This window comes from Alternaria ethzedia (assembly GCF_023757985.1).
Source record: "Alternaria ethzedia strain BMP 0044 chromosome Unknown scaffold_14, whole genome shotgun sequence".
Classification (NCBI taxonomy): Eukaryota; Fungi; Ascomycota; class Dothideomycetes; order Pleosporales; family Pleosporaceae; genus Alternaria; species Alternaria ethzedia.
The window spans coordinates 189,710-207,918 of record NW_026056207.1 but is presented as its reverse complement, the minus strand read 5'-3'; the positions used below and the strand labels follow the sequence as shown (position 1 = coordinate 207,918).

Genomic DNA, 18,209 nt, shown 5'->3' with positions numbered 1-18,209 from the left:
GCATATCGCTGCTTTATAATGATAGGCGTTTTGGCTGTGGGAGTAAACTGGTATGCGCTGGGTAAAGGCGCTTGAATGAGCTTGGGTGATGCCATTATCGCGGCTGATGCCATGAGATAGTCTTCACTGTAGTTGAATACACGGCATCTAGACTTGACTTATGTTGTTATGTTCAACCACCGGAGGTCAAATCGATATATCAAATACATGTCTAAACAAAGCCAGCCGCTGCAACAAATTCACCTTCCATGCGCAATACCCAAGAAATAATCATTCCAAGATCTTCAGCTCGCCTTCACTCCGCAGAAATCTCCGTCACTTTGATTTCCACGCCTTTCCCCTCCACCTCAATTTTGCTTGGCGCAACATATCCATCTTCTTCTGTGCGCAGATAATCAGCCTTCTACGTCGCTTTTGGACAACAACGAGTGAGAGGAAAAGGACTTACGCATCCGACACTGCACATAGCCGATTGGATAGATCGGTCCGTCCCATCGATCCCAACCTTCTTCGTAAGAGGTTATGGCAGCTTTTTCGCGCTCGAAAGCGAGATCTGCGGCGGTGGTTGCTATGAGTTGGGTTGTTGAGAGGATGGGAATGGTGGGCATTTTTCGTGTTTTCGTTATCGTTATCGTTATTTTGGACAATAGATGAGCAACTGTGAATGTCGACGTTGATATTAATCTGATAGTTGTGTCGTTCTACCTAGAGTCGTTGACAGTACAACTACATCTGCATTAAATACTCTTTCCCATCCATACCACCTCCCCATCTCCCCGTAACATAGAACGTGGTGGTGAGACTCCAAATGCTAAAACGGGCTTCATTTGCATACACCCAACACGCGACATCGTAATCCAGTTCCTACACGCATCAGATTGCCAACATCACCCCATTTCCCAATTCCGATTCCTTGCTCCCCGCTGCGTCACTGCGATTGCACTATAGTTGTACATGGCGGATTACTGATATACAGGGATCGGGTAGTCGCGCCGTCGCGGTGATGCCTGCCGTGTGGTGGCGAGACCGGCTGCTTCCGCGAACCATCACGCCACCTCCACATGTGTCTCTCCACCAAGACCCTGCATCGTACTCGAACGAGACTTGCTTGTGCCGAGGCTGCAACTGTAACCTGTTTTTTCGTTTCGTATCTGCCTATCAAGGCTGGATTTGCTTGGGGTTTAGATGCTGGATTGCCTGGTTGTCACACCATAGTGTTCTGTCGGCTTGGGTCATGGGTGCTCGGTAGTGACTGCTGGTACGTCAAGACGGCATGGTATGATCTGTATATATGAGGTACATACCGTCATCACTGGACTACACCATCAATAACCCATTTGCTCTCAAGAGGGCACAAGCTATCGTAACTCCACTGATATATCGATCGTGCAACATCCAACTCACCAGCACGACCACAATCAAAACACCACCACATGTCACTCTACCCAAACATCCTCGACATCTCAGCCTACAACACCATGCTCGCACAGCACTACCAGCACCAAACGCCTCATCTACCTTCCACCTCCAGTAAACTCTCGCACTCACCACATCCACACCACCATATGACTTGCGACCACCTCTCCGACGCGGTCCAAGACTTCTTCTCACACATGTTCGCGCCGGCATCATATCTCGCATGTACATGCTCGACACCCTGCTGGGCTCCAGCCCCGCTGACTCCATGCAAGTACAATGCGCATGACGAGAAAACCGCGATCGTTGTTGATAGCGACATCGTAGTGTCGGAGGATGAGCGTGAGGAAGACGGAGGACCGTTGTGTAGAGAAGCCACGATCGCTTCTTGGAAGGTGGGAGGGAAGATACAGGGGAGGAGACAGAGAAGGAGGAGCTTGCAGTGGCTGGCAGAGGTTATACGAAGAGAACATGTATAGGAGATTGACTTGTACAAGAGAAAGTATGAAGGTAGAGGGGAGGCGTTTGTTTATTAAAGCATCCAATAGCGATTCTTTCGACTTCAGCAGATACTGCCTATCAGGGACCTTTTCCAATTCCTTTGCGCGCCAACTCGCGGTTAGCATTATACTCACCAAAGATGTAGCCAGCAGCCAACGATTAAGGCGCAGTCAACGCCCATGCACTTAAGCCTCTCGTGACCCGAAGCCCCATTTGGAAGACAAAAGACTCCGCCATCATCGCTACAATACGATAGGCTCAATTGTTACCACCCATCACCAACGCGCTTCATGCGATTCTGTCTCATTCAACGTCCGCGAAGATCGCCAACACCATCACGTTCGTCATTTCCAAACTTCGCCTCACCGCCCGCCCTTAGCGGCTTGGCGGCAAGAAAACGTCACTGCTGAGCCCTGATTGGTCGCACTCGCCTACTTTGCCATCATCACTTTACCTACTTTAGACGCGTGCCATTGCGCATCTGCAAACGCGTGGTATCGTGAAATCCACGCGCTGCTAAAAGAGAAGAAAAAGAGGAACAGAGAAAAGAAAGGAAAGCAAAAGAAGATGGACACTGCTGAGCGAGGAGCGATACGCGACGAGAAAGATGCACGGTTAAGAGATGGGCAGGCTGGCGATGTTGAGAAGGGTGGTGTTAACGGTGGTGCTGGTGATGGAGAGGATATGATGGGTACGTCTTCTTCTCTTCAGTTCTTTTGACATTGCGTATAGCACTTAAGTCTGTCATATCGCCCATTGAGACTGACGCTACATCTGTAGGCAATAACCCATCCACACAAAAAGAACTTCCTCCTCTGAAAGGTCTCTCGTTCCTCGACCGCTTCCTAGTTGTATGGATCATTCTCGCCATGGGCATCGGTATCGCGCTGGGGAACACGGTTGACTCCGTGGGTCCAGCGTTGCAGAGAGGAGAGTTCGTGGGCGTCAGTATACCCATTGGTATGTCTCATTCCTTCCATCATCATCCTCATCCTATGATCTATCTCGTAGGCATCATGCCAGATGCTAATACGTTATATAGCAATTGGCCTCTTAGTAATGATGTACCCCATTCTCTGCAAAGTCCGCTTCGAAACGCTCCACCTCCTCCTCAAGAAACGCGATCTCTGGATCCAAATCGCCGTCTCCTTCGTTCTCAACTGGATCATCGCCCCCCTCTTCATGGTGGGATTAGCATGGGCCTTCCTACCCGACCGCCAGGACCTACGTGAAGGACTCATCTTCGTGGGCATTGCGCGCTGCATTGCCATGGTACTCATCTGGACGGATCTTGCGGGCGGCGACGGCGACTACTGCGCTGTTCTCGTGGCGTTTAACTCGATACTGCAGATTGTGCTGTTTGCGCCCTTTGCGGTGTTTTATATCCAAGTGGTCAGTCATGGCGACAAGACGGATATCTCATATGAGAAGGTTGCGCAGAGTGTGGGCGTCTTCTTGGGGATACCACTTGGTGCTGCTGTGATTACGAGGTTGGCATTGAGGTCGATGCTGGGAGAGGACCGCTATCAACGCAGGTTCATACGCTATATCGCGCCGTTTTCGCTCATCGGCCTGATTTACACGATCATCGTCCTCTTTGCTAGTCAGGGCGCGCATGTTGTTAGGCAGATTACGGATGTGCTGAGGGTTTGCGCGCCCCTCCTGGTCTACTTCATCGTCATCTTTACGAGTACGGTTTGGTTCTGCTGGAAGATGGGGTTCAGCTACAAGGTTAGCTGCACGCAGAGCTTTACTGCTGCAAGCAACAACTTTGAGCTTGCTATCGCGGTTGTCGTCGCGGTCTACGGCGCGGGTAGCGGGCAGGCTCTGGCAAGTACGGTGGGCCCCTTGATCGAGGTTCCTGTACTTGTGCTGTTGGTGTATGTCCTGAAGTGGATACGAAAGAGATGGCAATGGGTCTAGATGTCGCGGGAGTGTACAATATGGAATGGGCATCGATCATGATGCAAGCTAGCCGTTGGACCGGCACCACGCCCCGGGCGTGAGGAAGATATTTGGAATGTTCCTTGCTCAACAGACGCTTGTGCTGGTGTATAACAGCAGAACGGTTTAGCTGCACAGGAGTAGTAATAGGACGGGTTGTGTATAAGACGAATACCAAGGTCATCCCGTCGGTAATAATCAATCTCTAGCACCAGTCATGTGTCGAAAATACACCATGAGACGAGACGCCAACATAGCGGGACCAGTATGACGGGTACAGTAGACGGTGATTCCCGAGTTGGAAGCCTTGGGTTTCATGGGTTTTGACGGGTCCCTCGCGGGTGTAGGGTTCCAGAACGTGCAAAGCTTAATTCCTCGCACATCGTAATCTCATTGGAAAACAAGTGACTGCGTTGCCGTGATTTGATTTGCGATGACACGCAGAACCCTGCTTTTTAGCGCGAACGGAGGAGATACCGAAGACTTTTACGCTAGTCATACGCCAGGACAGTTGGTCCGCCAGCGTAGCCAGACCAACGTGGGTCAGGGTATACATGCGAACCCCACAGATGGAGATGCTGTTCACACGCAAGGCGTTCGGCTTCGAATACCGGTTCCAGTTCTGGACAAGATTGAAGTTTTTCGAGCGGGCGGTGAGCACGTCAATCTCATTTTCAGTCGGATAGATATCAGCCGGTGGTACGTACAGCGTAATAACGCCCGATTGTGCATGATAGTACCCACATTCTGAATCAGAGGGACACAATTCTGCAACCAAATCGTAGTTGACGCGCGGGCTGTAGGCAACAAGGCGATGTCTAGCAAGGGGTTGCCGCTGGTGTCCGAAACGGCTCTGACATCGGATCTTGGGAGCGGACATGCGCGCCATGTCCGTCGGGTATCGAGATCGAAATCGATATCGTGTGTTGAACTTGCTAGTTCTGCAGTAGGAGGGTGATAGATCGTGCTGGGAGTACCGAGTATCCGGTGTTACTTGGCTCGCGGTGACGCTCTGCATTTTCTCGTGCTCTGTGTAGACTCCGCAACGTGAAAATCAGGTGAGGAGGTTAGACGATGAATCATGGCCCCTGTATGAGGAGACTGCGTTGGCTTGCCTCGTGGGAGACCCTGTTGCTGGCCTAAGTCGATGTCAAGGTAGTTACCTGCAGGTGTTCTGCGTGACGTCCCATGTGATCATCAGTGCACTTTGTGCTCGTGCGTTCAAACCTTACAAATTCCAAGTTACACAAATATAGTTGGCTTGTCGTGCACGTACAGCCTGATGGTTCGGTCCGTTGTAAGGGACTGTTTCTGCTAATTCGGCACTTGGTGGTTGCAGCGGCGGCTGCCGTGTGGTTACGGTTGCAAGCAGCCGTCGGGCTGGGTGGTGCGTCTCCAACGGTCTTTGTGAGTTGTACCACCGCACCGCACATGCTGGGATGTGCCGTGACACGGTGACGGCGTGAGATGATGCAGAGGTCCGCGAGTCGAGCACTTGCGGCATACGCAATGTGTGAACACAGCCAGCGCAGCTGGGTCGACACAATCGTCGCGTATGACAATCTACGGCTGCAATCGAAGGCGTCCGCACGGCACGTATGCTGACTCGTTGCCAGCGCCCAAGATTGGACCCCGCGGCGAAGGAAAAGTGTAGCCAGAAAGATCTCACTGCCCGTGGAGGCTGTTTCTGGAAAAGAGATAGCGGCGGTGCTATGTCGAAGGAAGATATGTTGTGCATGAATAACGGGCGCCAAAAGCTCGGTGGGTATCAGGCCGTGTTGTAGACTACACCGTGATAAATTTCGCTAACCGCCGCGTCCCCAGTCATCGCAATCTGGCTGCCTCGGATAACCTACACATGCCTGAGCTGGAGATGGTGATATCAGGCCCGCGCCGAAAGTCATTCCGTTGGCGGGCAAGACGGACAATGACGTAAAGAAGGACCGTAAGTCGGCGCGGCTGGGGTGGGTGGAAGCGCCTGGTCGCTGACTCTGCGTTGGCAAAGGTTTCCGATTAGAGATGTGCTGCAGAAGACGGGCCATGATGCTTGGTTGCGATGTTTCGATGATGTCTACTGTGCAGGTGCACTATAGCTGGAACCGCTTCACCAGGCCTGAAACGCCGTCTCTGGTGCGCTGAGGTGTCGGCAGGGCCCAGGCGCTCATGCTCAGTCGTCTCAGGCTGGACATGTCAGCCCCACGCGCGCTTCATTCTGCAGCCGCGGGCGAATGCCGTCGCGCGATGTGCTGTATCCCAGGCGCGACCCATGTGGGTGCCGGCAGTGACGACCAGCATCGACCTTGTCGTTGGCTGTCAAAAGAGGGGAGAGGCTCGCTAGAAGCAGTTCGGCGTCACGGCGCCGTGTTTGTCGCGCGGTGGGTGGGCGATGGTGGAGGCAGCTCTGGTGTTCATGCGGCATCGACCGACCGGCGGCTCGCCAGTCGCACTTTCCTTCCCAGCCCTATGGAGAGACCCAGCACGCCGGTTCAGCCATGTCAGCGACGACCGTGTTTCACTCTGCCTTGCTCACGGCTGTCTGTCTAGGCCTCCCCGCACTCTTGTCGCCCTCGCGGCCATCAGTCAGCCTGTTTCTTCCTCTCCAACCCTGCAGCCGTCCCTCGCGAGGTTGCATCGTTTCCGATTTATGCTGGTGTTGTGCTGAGAGCTGAAACGGTCCCTCTGTGCCTGCAGGGGGGCCTCGCTACCAGGACTCCGCCGTCTGCATCGTGGAGCTGACATGCTGACATGGGCGCGGTCGGCATGTCCCTCGCGGAACTGTCAACTGCAGCCACGTCGCGTCTCAGTCCCTGGAGCAGCTTGTAACGATTACGTTGGCCTTTGTTCAAGTTTTTGCAAAGGCCGGCCCCGCTAGATGCAAGCGATGCAGGATGATCGCCTTCTAGCTATACGCAGAAAGCAGTTCGCGAGCTATAGCTTCCCGTGCGGCGCAGTTCTCTAGACGGCAACTAGGAGCGAATGAGGTGTGTGATCCTAGGCGGTGAACCATGCTTCTGGGAACGCTTTCGACAGGACGCATCACGTATCGACAAAGTTACCTGCCGTGTCGGCGACTGCATGGCCATGGCTTGATCGGCCCAATCGATCTACCTGCTACGTACTTGGCGAACGCTACTGTCACAAAGGGCTCACAAAAGATATCGATGCATTTATTGCTGTTATCGTCGTCGCAAGCAAAGCCTGCTACCGACAGACAGGCGGGGTTGGCCCCTTGCGCAACCCTTCCTGTACCGAACGACCAGTCGGCAGCGGAACGGCGCGCGGCGCTGCAACAAGACTTGTGTCGACAATGCAGTCGAAACGGTGGTCTGCCATAACCTGGTTGCAAGTATTGGGGCAGTGGGATCGGTCCCAGAGTGCTTTTGTGCTATGCTCGCAACGTGCTCTAAACGCTACAGGCGGGCAAACGCGCATGCAGCCTGACGGTCCGCTGGGATAAGCAATTCTTCGGTACTCGTCTCGCGTAAGCACCATGGTGATTGAGCTGCTGCTGGGGATCGCGGAGATTATCCAGCCTGAATGGTATCACCTGAGTAGTCATTTCGGTCTTGGACGCGAAAGCGTCGCCTGGGCCGACAAGCGTCGCTGAGGGCTGATGGTGTCCTAGAGCGGCAGACGACGAGCACAGAACCGGCAGGGTGTGTGTGAATGACGGGAATCCTATTCGCTCGAGTGGAGCATGGTACGGGATTCCGCGCAGGTCGGTTACCACTCTATTGGGCGTCGCGGCCAAGAGGAAGGGCTGGCGGTGTTGACGGCGGCCCTGGGTATGCATTACAATGTATGATGGTGCATGCGATGATGGTGCGGATGGTGCGTTGATGCTGAGGGTGAGGCGCATGACGGTGGGGAGCGGTGTGTGCTGCTACCAGACGACGTGCCTGGGGCACTGGATAGGGAGAGGCTACTAGGAGATTGGTAGGCACTGGCAGGCAGTCGAGTGCACGGATGCGCTTCCGAGAGACGACTGCACCCGCCATTGTGGTAGCCGGAAGAGACTTGACTTGGTTGGGTCCAGCTCCGAGCGCGAGTGGCATGGACAGGGCCACCTAATTAATAGTAGCTCAGCTATGGCCTGCGTGCCGATGGGTCCCAGAGAGGTGCAAAAGATGAGTGGAGCACGCCTCGGACTGCCTCTTGCATTGATGCCGGCCTGCTTGTGGTCGACCCAGCGTCAGCACTCGTAGTCGCGCTTGACGGAAGCACTGCAGGGGTCGTCCGCTTTTAAATACCTCCCGCATCGCTCTGCCCTGATGACTGAGATCGCCTTGCTGGACTGTAGCAGTATACCCACGCCTGACCGCACTCGACGCCGTACACGTCCCAAACGACAGCGCGCCCTGCTTCCGCGTCCCCGTCATCGTCCCATGATCAGCGCATACGACGACTTGGCCCCTAGCACCGCCCTCGCTCGCCGTTAGCCGTCTGCCCTCGCTGTCGATACTTCTCGCTCCAATGGTCACGATGGCTTCGAATGGGTGTGTGCCCCCGCTCTCCGTACCACGCCCGCAGACTGACCCTCGCCCGCAGATTGCCCGTGCCCGCTCAGAACAGCAACTACATGGAAAATGGCCGCTGGTATCATGGCTTCCGGAGAGGCCTCTACATGTACCCGTGCGACGAGCCCGAGAAGGACCGCATGGACATCTACCACCAATTCTTCGCCGTCGCACGGAGAGGGCAGCTGCACCAGGCGCCGGTGCCGACGCAGCCAAACGTGCAGCCCCGCATCCTCGACGTAGGCTGTGGGACGGGCATCTGGGCAATTGACATGGCCGAGTAAGTTGGCCAAAGCAGCCAGAGCTACCGACTCAAGGCTAACCGCGCCCGTGCAGCAAATACCTAAACGCCGAGGTGCGCCCACTTAAGCATGACGCATTGCTGCCAGACGGCTGACATGATGTGCGCAGGTCCTAGGTTTAGATCTGGTCAATATTCAGCCTGAGAAGTATGCCGCCCGCCCGTCGCTTGTCCGGCCTGACACTGATGCAGCCCCCGCAGAATCCCCCCGAACCTGCGATTCCGAGTACCACGCGACTACGAAAGCCCATGGACGCTGGGCGAGGACTCCTGGGACCTGATCCACCTGCGCATGGCGTGCGGCAGCGTGACGAGCTGGCCCGAACTCTACCAGAAGATTTACTCGTGCGCGCCCTCGCTAGACCCTCGCTTTTGGCGCCCCTGCTAACTGCCGCAGACATCTCAAGCCCGGCACCGGCTGGATAGAGCATATTGAAATCGACATGGAGCCGCGCTGCGACGACTACACGCTGCCCCCAGACAGCATGCTCACCAAGTGGTACGGCTGGCTAGCTGACGCCACGCAACGAGTTTCGCGCCCAATCGCCTACGAACACCGCACCCGCCAGCTGCTGCAGGCCGCCGGCTTCATCGACATCCAGGAGACGGTTATTCGCGTCCCCTACAACACATGGCCCAATGACCCGCACCAGAAGGATATTGGGAGGTGGTACAACCTGGGCCTGACCGAGGGTCTGGAGGCGCTAACCTTTGCACCTCTCACAAGGGTCTATCAGTGGGACCTCAACGCGCATGTCAGGCCAGTGCTCGAGAGTGTTCGCAGGGAAATCTGCAACCGCAAAATCCATGCGTACAACAACATGTAAGTCACGCACCAATCCGCGCCTGCCCACGCCCACTGACCGGCCCAAAGCCACATCTGGACTGCCCGCCGTCCCCAGCAGTAGCATCTCGCACCACCCTTGTACCACTCTGTTCATGGATAGTTTGCCTGCCCGCTACACAGGTAGCCCCTGCCAGGCACCCACCTAGCCCGGACTGGCTTTCCCCCGACGCTCTATTGAGCGCATCAACGCGACGGCCTCGTTACACCTGGACTCTAGAGATGCTTCCAGGATGTTGTGCATTCCGCGACACCATTTTTAGCCTCACTTTCGCCGATCCCATGGCTCACGCACCAGCGCGAACCACCTCGGAACAGGGGATTTTGCCTCTTCTGCCTTTCCTCGCGTCGACTTGCTCTTCACCTAATGGCGCATCTTGCGGTAGGGAAAATCGGGTCTTCTTTGGGCGACTACCCCAGTCTGGCGTTATGGCATGTTAAGAATATGATACCTTGATACCTCGGTTTCCTTGCGACAAAACGATTTGTTTGCCTCTATCTTCACGAGAGCATGGCGGTCTCAGCGCGTCAGCTTCGTTGTGCATGTCACGTCCTTTTGCGTCGGTGCAGCGCACACGACGCGAATCATGGTGGATTGCATGCGGCCTTTTGGCTCTTTTCTGACGAGCATGTTGTTGTTTTTTTAGCGGAGCGCTCAGGACCCTTGGTGTGTCCCCTTTCCTCGATAGCACGAGCAGTATATAATAGCTGGAATATACCCCCACTTCCACTCACAGAGTTTATCGCAACGCCTCTCCTGAGAAAGTCTGTCGGAAGTATCGACCCTCTGGGAAGGAGCCATGACGTCGCACAGGTGGCAATGCACTTTATCACTTGTCCGTGGTTTATACGCTGCTGCCACGCGTCGCCGTTCCGACGTTGTGGGCACTCTTGGCTCTGGTCCAGGATGTCCTCTCGAAGATCTGTAACGGTGGAGACCCAGCGGCGCTTCTACACAAGACGGCGGGACGCATAAGATGGGCGCGTATTGTTTCAGTGTTGCATCGCTGCCTCTCGAGGCCCAGGGTGCCGGACCGATCCATTCTGGAGCAATAATAGCAAGCGAGCTGCAGCATGCCATGGCCAACATGGGTGTCTATCGCCCATGCAGTTGCATGCACGATATACTAGACGGCTGCAACTACGATGTCCGACGGCGCGCGCCCAGTCTAGCAGCTGGACAGTCCAGTGCATGACTCGTATGACGTTTGCAGCAGAGGCAGCAAGTTTGTCGAGGTGGTGGTATGCGGGGTGGGAATGGGGGCGAGGGCGAGGGAAAAGGCGTGCGTTCCGATGCTTTGGGCCGGCCGAGGCTTCTGAGGCTTCTCCCGTATCCCGCGTATGGTGCCTTCCGCGGACCCTCCAGGGAAGAAGGGAAGGAACGGCCGGCCGCCCACTCGTAGGAGGAAAGGGTGCATCACTGCATCCAACGTCTGGACTCGGACCTACTCACTCTCCGGTCTTCGCGTACTCCAGCGCACGCTGCATGCCACTGCAAATGCGAATGCACCCACGGAAAGCAAACCCATGTTTTCCGCGCTCCCCTTTGCCCACACCCCCATCCACGACGCATCGCAATCTTGCGCCGCGTGCAACCAAACAACGCGTCACGTTCGCGCGACCTGCTAACGACATGGAGAGGCGCCATGTCACCATGTTTGATAACCACGGTCCTTTCTCGGTGCATCCCTCAGCCTGTAATGCGCACACCATTGTCAGTGATCGCCGCACAATGTTCTGACATGTCCGGCACCGCCGTGACAGCTCGCCGGTCGACATCGGCATGAGCAGGCGTTGCCGACGCGCTCTGCCTGCATCGTGACCGCCAATTCGTCACAATCGCGTATTGCATCTGCCATCGCCTTTCGCCAGACCACCGGACTCTGCGCTTCCTCCGAGAACCACGCCTCCCCATCCCCGCAACCGAGCCGCACGTGTAGGGGACCGCTTTTCACCTCCGCCGATTCCGTCCTGCCCTGCGTCTATCTTCTCTTCCTTTCGAGCGGACGCGACAGCCATGTGCGCACCATCAAGGCATCCACCTCGTCTACCAAACTCCTCCTCTGCTCCAACCTATACACCGCCAATGTGACTGGCGAGCGCTGCAAACTCTATTCCGCCCTAGGACCCAGTCCATGATGCGATTCCCACCCTCCGCTGCCCTCGTTACCGATGGCGAGGTCCTGCCGCGCAGCATCTCACATAGTACACCGACGTGCTGCGCCGGCCCTGCGCCACTATTTCCGCCTGTCACCACGCCGCCTGTATCTTACCACTCTCCCGGATAATCTTCGCCCGCTGCGAACCGCAGTCGCCGACCTAATCGCTGTGCGATATACACACTTGTCCGGTGCTAGCAGAGAATGGTGGAAATGAAACTTTGGCCTCGCTGATCTCTCCGCGCTCCGTCCCCAGTCGCATCAGCTGTCAGGTCGAAAAAAATCTTTGCTGCAGAATACATATGCACGACGTTATGGGATTACACTAGCCCATCTGCCGGTGAGCGGCAACCGTTTGCCTGGTCCTTCGACGTGTTGGTGGCGTGGTTACAACCAACCGTTCGGATCCTCTCCCAGCTCCCAGCTCCCAGCAACAACAACGATGGATTGCTATATTCGGCCCATCTTGTTCGCTCTCGGAGGCAGCGACATTTTACATTATGCAAGGGCGCGCCTTTCGATCCTGCTCGATCCTGCTTGATCCTGCTCCACGGATCCAATGAGCTTTATCCCTCTTACACGATCAGCCAGCCAGCCAGTCAGCCTGCAGAGTGACTGGCCCCACGGACCGGATCCCTCGCAGGTCCCGAAGATGGTCCGCATTAGTTCCCACTGACTTGGTCTTCCCTCGAAGTCCGTCCGTTCGACTCAGTCAGCTCACATTCCCATCGCTTACACTGAGGAAACATTCCGCACCATGCCACCCTAGGCGACCACTTTCCTGTAAGTTTCCGACTCCAGTTTATCCTTTCGTTCATTCGTACCCCCACTATGATGACAAACGCTGGGGCCATAAGAGTTCCTCTCCGCTCCCTTATCTTGCATGAGGGAGTGGTTTGCAGGAACAGTGCCTTCAAAAACCAGCAACATTCTACCAAGAATCTTCTCAACTTTTCTGATATTCTACAACAAAACCACGCACTCTGGAATGGCGCTTACTCGTCGGTACGTATCCAAAGCTAATCATTGGTCAGGGTCGAGCACTCCGGTGCTAAAACTAGTGCTCTTGTAGCAACTTTAGCACACCTACTAGCGGAAAGCTTGGTACGTTTAGTTTCGACTCGGTTAAGAGGTGATCTTGAATCGAGGGTCTGGCATCGGAGAATAGGCAAGAACTGGGAAGGTGGCAGAGATCTGTGACACCACTTGCGTCGCATCTTTGACTCTACACGGCGGTACCGCGTTTGCGGGATCTGCATAGCCGTCGATCCAGGCCGTTCACCTCCGATGACGCGATTCATGAGCCCACAGCGTGGGCATGGGATTGTTCGCGTTGCCGATGATCGTCGGGGAGGTAGGTCGTTAAGCTAGGTGTCGCATTCGTATAGCAGCTCATCTAGGTAAGAGAGGTACGTACCTACGTATACACGGCCGTGAACGGGTGAGTCGTCAAGCCGCCTACGCATCTCCAACTCCAAGCGCACGAGTAAGCCCGTGGAGAAAATCGGGAAAAGTCCGTGGAGAAACCTGAGTAAGTCCGTGGAGTAAAGCCTCAGTCATGCCACCGCCATCGACTCATGAAACCCCTATTCCGCTACCTTCACCACGGACAGCGGAATATCACCGTATCCGAAACACCAGCTCTACATTCACACGACAGACCTTCGGGTACGCAAAGCGCGTCACCTGCCTCACGTATATTTCTTGTTCCCTCTCGCTACACTAACATCGCCCTACTCCAACTACTCCAACATTTGAAGCTACTAAAACCACGCCTTCTCTTAGTCCCCGTCCTTGCGGTCAGGCCAGCTCTCAGGCGTTATTTGACATTGAGCTGGTCGTGATATTTACCGCTTTGGTACTCTAGGAGATGCGGTCGATCTTGGCTCCCGCTAGCTTGTAGAACTAGTTACTGCACTCCGTGGTTTAGCTGCTGTTAGGTTGTATTGTTGCGGCTCGCTTAGGGAGGGTGATATGGATGGCTGTGGCATGGGGGGATGGGAGATGAAAGTTTGGTTGAGGGCTTGAACTTCTTTTGGGGGCTTCCACGTGGAATGGGGTTTAGAGTAGCAGGTAGTTTAGTGTATGATATGCCCAGGCAGATATGTTCCAATCACTACTAGTCTACTACTGCGTCTATTCCAGCTGGAAACGACCTTGGCATCTGAGTATGAGAGCTATCCTTCTTCCCTGGCAGGGTACCCTGGTGTTGAGTGCCAACTACAATATACAACCGTGTCGTGCTCTTTCTGTCCACCTTATGGTCAGGAACAAAGGTTCTTGAGACACTTGATAAGGCTGTATCGCGTCTCGCCACTCCAGCCTTCTGGCATGCCATAGCTCACGAACCCATTCATGTCCCTTTCCGGTCTCCACGTCCTCGCCCTCACCATCTCTTGTAGCCAAGCAATATCCACTGTTTCCGCCGTCTTGTCGTTATTCCGAATATCACTGAGGAACCCTCGATTTCCCCAGGAGGTGACCCGCGCGGGGAGACAGTCGTGGTTGAGCTCAACCTCTACCATAGGATCGCGAACCGCCAGTGTGACCCTCAGCGAGTGCTCCATCAGAACCAAGACATGCTTCCGGATCTCGCCCAATTTTGTAGTATGGTCCTGGGTCTCACCAAGGCCGCATACGCGAACGATGATCGTAGTATAGGCTGGGAAGACGCAGGTAGCCCGCAGCAGATCCCTTGCGTTGATACGAACTTTAGCCAGGTGTAGCGGCTTGTCTGTCTGGAATCGTAGAACGATAGTTGGCGCAATTTTATATACCTGAGATGCTGAGATTGGTGTACAGCGCTGCAGTCTGCCCATGTATGGGGGGGCGTAATAGTCTGCAGTGCGGCGCTCAAGTTTCTCAAACATGGCCTCGGAAGATGAGAGAGTGGCTGAGCCTAGGATGATAACAAAACGGCGTTGTTGATGAAAGTGATGAAAGTCCATAAGCATCATCTTACGGAGGTGGGAGTTGATGTCGAGCATACTGAAACCGAGCCCATGCGAGATACCCGTGCTGAAGTCGTATGTGACCTCATGGTTACTGTACACAGACCTAGCAATGCGTTCCAAGATTTTGGAAGGCAGATCGAGAAGTTTAGGATGGCTCGGCTTGAGTACGTATCTCTGGGTGTTCTTCGAGAACTGGAATCCCCGTCTGACACCGGCCTTACCATTAACACCGGCCTTACCATTACTCGATCGAAAGTCGATGAAACCTTGCTTGCCGTGCGGAGCCACTTCGATGTCGCTTATTAAACGGCGTGCTTTCATCAACCTCAGCTTGTCCATATTTCCCAGCTCATATATGACTTTGGTGAGAAGCTTGAGGTTAAACCGGGATGGGTAAGAGGAGGAAAAGGCATGATTGCGATTCCTAATACTCTCGAAACGAACGGACAGATCGCATGCGACTCCACCCCAGAAGACGTCGAGCAATGGCGTGATCTTGATGTGGTTCAGAGAGCACCGGTAAAAGTGATCCCAGAAAGCAAGATCGTCATAATCATCTGGTATATCTGGCATGTCCATACGGATGGTAACAGAACGCAGGTTTGAGAGACTCGATCCGATTTCTCGAGTCCATTTCCGATATGCGTCTATCGGACTAAGGATTTTTCCGTGTTGAAGATGCAGTATCCTATAATCAAACCGGAAGACGTTTTGACCGTAGAGAACACCAATTGCCTCATGGTAGATCTGGCGGCAAGTCTGAATGATGGCCGGGTCTCCTGAGAAGCTGCTGGTTTTGATTGATGAGTCGTCTGCGTTGTCCACAATCACAATAGGCCTATCGTCGACCAGTACGTATTCGTAGATCTGGTTGCGGAGTTCAGCCGGGATGGTGAGGAGTGAGGTTTCAGCCGGATTGCTGATCTGCGAATACACTTGTGCAACCTGCCCGTGGACGGGCTTCGGCAGTGGGAAGTGCATGACGGAGTGAGAGACGGCGCCTCAGCTGCTGAGTAGTGGTGCCGCGGCGGCGACTGGAACTCGTTAGTAGATGCACATACAAAATAACAGCAGAAAGCGTGTTTACCAGATGGCTGTGAGCGTAGTTGTATGCGATTGCAACACGCGCGCGTGCGGTGTGTGGTGTGGTTTCCTACAATGCGAGGGAAGCGACGATGGTTATGTGAGTGTCGGTGTTCAGGAATTTGCAGTGAGGTTGTTGTGCTTGAGCTTGGACCTTAATTGTCATAAGAGGAAAGAGCACCCAGGCAGCGACTGTTTGCACCAGCGCGCTAGGAAGGTGTTTCGTGCACCCTATACTACGTCATCTTTTCACATCCGTGCCCATGTGATGAACCATCCGCTGGCAGTAAGATTGGACGTCTATGGCGAGGCACAACCGCAATTACTGCATGAAATGAAGAAGTTATCGTAAAGTACACAGGTCACAATGGTAAGGTGGTGCATATAAAAGACACGTGGGGTGCGGTGCGCACGTAGGTGTTTGGGAAGTGATGATGGATTTGGGCTTCCATGTGGAGCGGTGTAATTTGGAATTGGGTACGCCCAGGTAGATGTGTGCTAAACCACTACTAAATTCAGAAGAGAAAAGCGAATACATGAGGAAAGAACATGCGTGTGCATGGCGTTCCTCTGCTTAAAGGCAGAGGTGCCAAAGACGCCAAAGAACGTTATGCATCGTCTTGTTCTCCCAGGCCTCCCAGTCTCCGTCCCGTGATAGCCAATCAAAGCAGATCAGATGTGAGGCTTCTTTCTTTGGAGTGTCTAGATGCTTCCACCAGCTAGGATCGCGCTTATCAAATAGCAAGACGAGGTCCGCCGAGTCCAAACTCTTCACCATAGTCACAACGGAAGGCTGCAGGCCTTCGCCAATCCTCCAAATCGTAGCTCGCATGGGGACACACTGGCTGTTCAGCTCAACTTGGACACTCAGCTTGCGGGTCTCTGCAGCTGTGTCGGGCTCCAGATGCTTCAAAAGCCGGTAGGTATCCTTTCGAATAGCGCCCAACCTTGTAGTGTGGTCTTGGATCTCGTCTTTGCCACCGCACACGCGGATTATAATCGTAGTGTTGGCTGGGAAGACCGACGTGACGCGTAGTAGGTCCCATGCATCGATCTGAACGGCAGCTAGATGCGGCGCCACGTTTGTCTGGAACTGCAAGATGATGGTCGGTACGTTCCCGTGCGATTTGCTTGCGGTAACCGGATTACAGAGTCTCGTTGGCTCGTAATCACTGAAGTTCGTCTGCGTATAAGTCTCTTTAATGCGACAATCCAGTCTCTTGAACATTGCCTTGGAAGATTGAAGCGACTCAGTACCTAGAAGTAAGGTAAAGTGGCATTGGCGTAGAAACGACGGTGCAACGAGCTCACGAAGCTGAGAATTGACTTTGAGCATGCCGGGCTGGAGACCAAGCGTGACACCGTTGTGGAAATCGTACGTGAATTCGTGATCATCAAGCGCGAGATGGATGATAGCATCTTTGACCTCGTAAGGTAGATCAAACATAGTCGATGGGATTTGTAGAGGAGCGAGGTGGTATCTCTGGGTCTGCATTGACATTTCGAACGCACGCGACATAGTCTCGCTGTATCCGGTTGACCGATATAGAATGGAGCCTCTTGTACCGCTTGTATACAAGAGGACAGCATCGAGCAAGCGACGCGTTCTCTGCAAATCGAGTACATCGTTCTTCCCAAGTTCAAGAAGGACGTTGGCGATGGATGTTGCGTCGTGCTGTTGCTCTTCGAAGTCGAATTCGTAGTCATCTGATTCATCGTCCTCGGCCATCTCAAACATGACTGACGTGTTGCATGCGTCGCTGTTCCAGAAGACGTCCAGTAACGGCAAGATGTCAATCGCCTGACGGGAATTCTTGCGCACATCTCTTCCGAACATCCAATCCTCATACTTCTCCGGTATCTCTGGCACGTCATGGTTGATGTTGATAGCGCGCAGTCTCGGAAGACAGGAGCCAATGTCGTCTATCCATCTTTCGCATACTTCCATAGGACTAATGAGCTTAACGTCGAAAGAGTCGTCGTGTATGTTGTGTTGGAAGCGAAAGGCATTCCGGCTGTATAGGAGACCGATTGCCTCATGATAGATCTGACGGCAAGTACGAAGGATAGCAGGGCTTCCTATGGAGGTAGAAGTCCCTTTGGTTACCTTGGTCTTTTTAAAATCAACCGCGATGGTCTCGATCGTTATCGGGTTCGGATCGACAAGTAGATACTCGTAGATTTGGTTGCGTAGCTCAGGTGCGATAGTGAGTAATGAAGGTACATCCGGTGCAACAGATCCGGAGCACGCTTGCGCGATGCGGCTGCGCTTAGGATCTGGGACTGGAAAGTGCATGGCTGCAGTTCAAGCCAGCGATTGGACGTAGGTGCGACTCGCAGTCATTAGCATGTGCAAATACTACAGCCATGTTGAGCAAAGAACTTACCGGATAGCTTCCGATGCTGTCACATGCAACGGCGGCGCGAGTGAGTGTAATGTGTTGCTTGGTTTCTGTACAAGACGACAGAAACGGTACTGAGGTAAAGGTT

At 54.1% G+C, this 18,209-nt stretch overlaps 4 protein-coding genes across 4 annotated transcripts; 2 read left to right on the top strand and 2 right to left on the bottom strand.

The window, feature by feature from the left end:
* Positions 1 to 2,484: 2,484 nt before the first annotated feature.
* J4E87_006212 (uncharacterized protein) lies at positions 2,485 to 3,840 on the top strand (the record flags this gene model as incomplete). The annotated part of the gene is made up of 3 exons (XM_049377817.1): positions 2,485 to 2,608; positions 2,698 to 2,877; positions 2,960 to 3,840. 3 exons carry the CDS (start codon positions 2,485 to 2,487, stop codon positions 3,838 to 3,840), a joined length of 1,185 nt encoding a protein of 394 aa, XP_049232384.1.
* A 4,600-nt stretch (positions 3,841 to 8,440) lies between these two features.
* Positions 8,441 to 9,587, top strand: LAE1_2 (Secondary metabolism regulator lae1; the record flags this gene model as incomplete). The annotated part of the gene is made up of 6 exons (XM_049377816.1): positions 8,441 to 8,658; positions 8,715 to 8,733; positions 8,790 to 8,827; positions 8,881 to 9,024; positions 9,077 to 9,502; positions 9,554 to 9,587. 6 exons carry the CDS (start codon positions 8,441 to 8,443, stop codon positions 9,585 to 9,587), a joined length of 879 nt encoding a protein of 292 aa, XP_049232383.1.
* Positions 9,588 to 13,946: 4,359 nt separating this feature from the next.
* Positions 13,947 to 15,617, bottom strand: J4E87_006210 (uncharacterized protein; the record flags this gene model as incomplete). Its single annotated transcript, XM_049377815.1, has 1 exon — positions 13,947 to 15,617. One exon carries the CDS (start codon positions 15,615 to 15,617, stop codon positions 13,947 to 13,949), a length of 1,671 nt encoding a protein of 556 aa, XP_049232382.1.
* Positions 15,618 to 16,293: 676 nt separating this feature from the next.
* On the bottom strand, positions 16,294 to 18,015 carry J4E87_006209 (uncharacterized protein; the record flags this gene model as incomplete). Its single annotated transcript, XM_049377814.1, has 1 exon — positions 16,294 to 18,015. One exon carries the CDS (start codon positions 18,013 to 18,015, stop codon positions 16,294 to 16,296), a length of 1,722 nt encoding a protein of 573 aa, XP_049232381.1.
* Between the last annotated feature and the right edge of the window lie 194 nt (positions 18,016 to 18,209).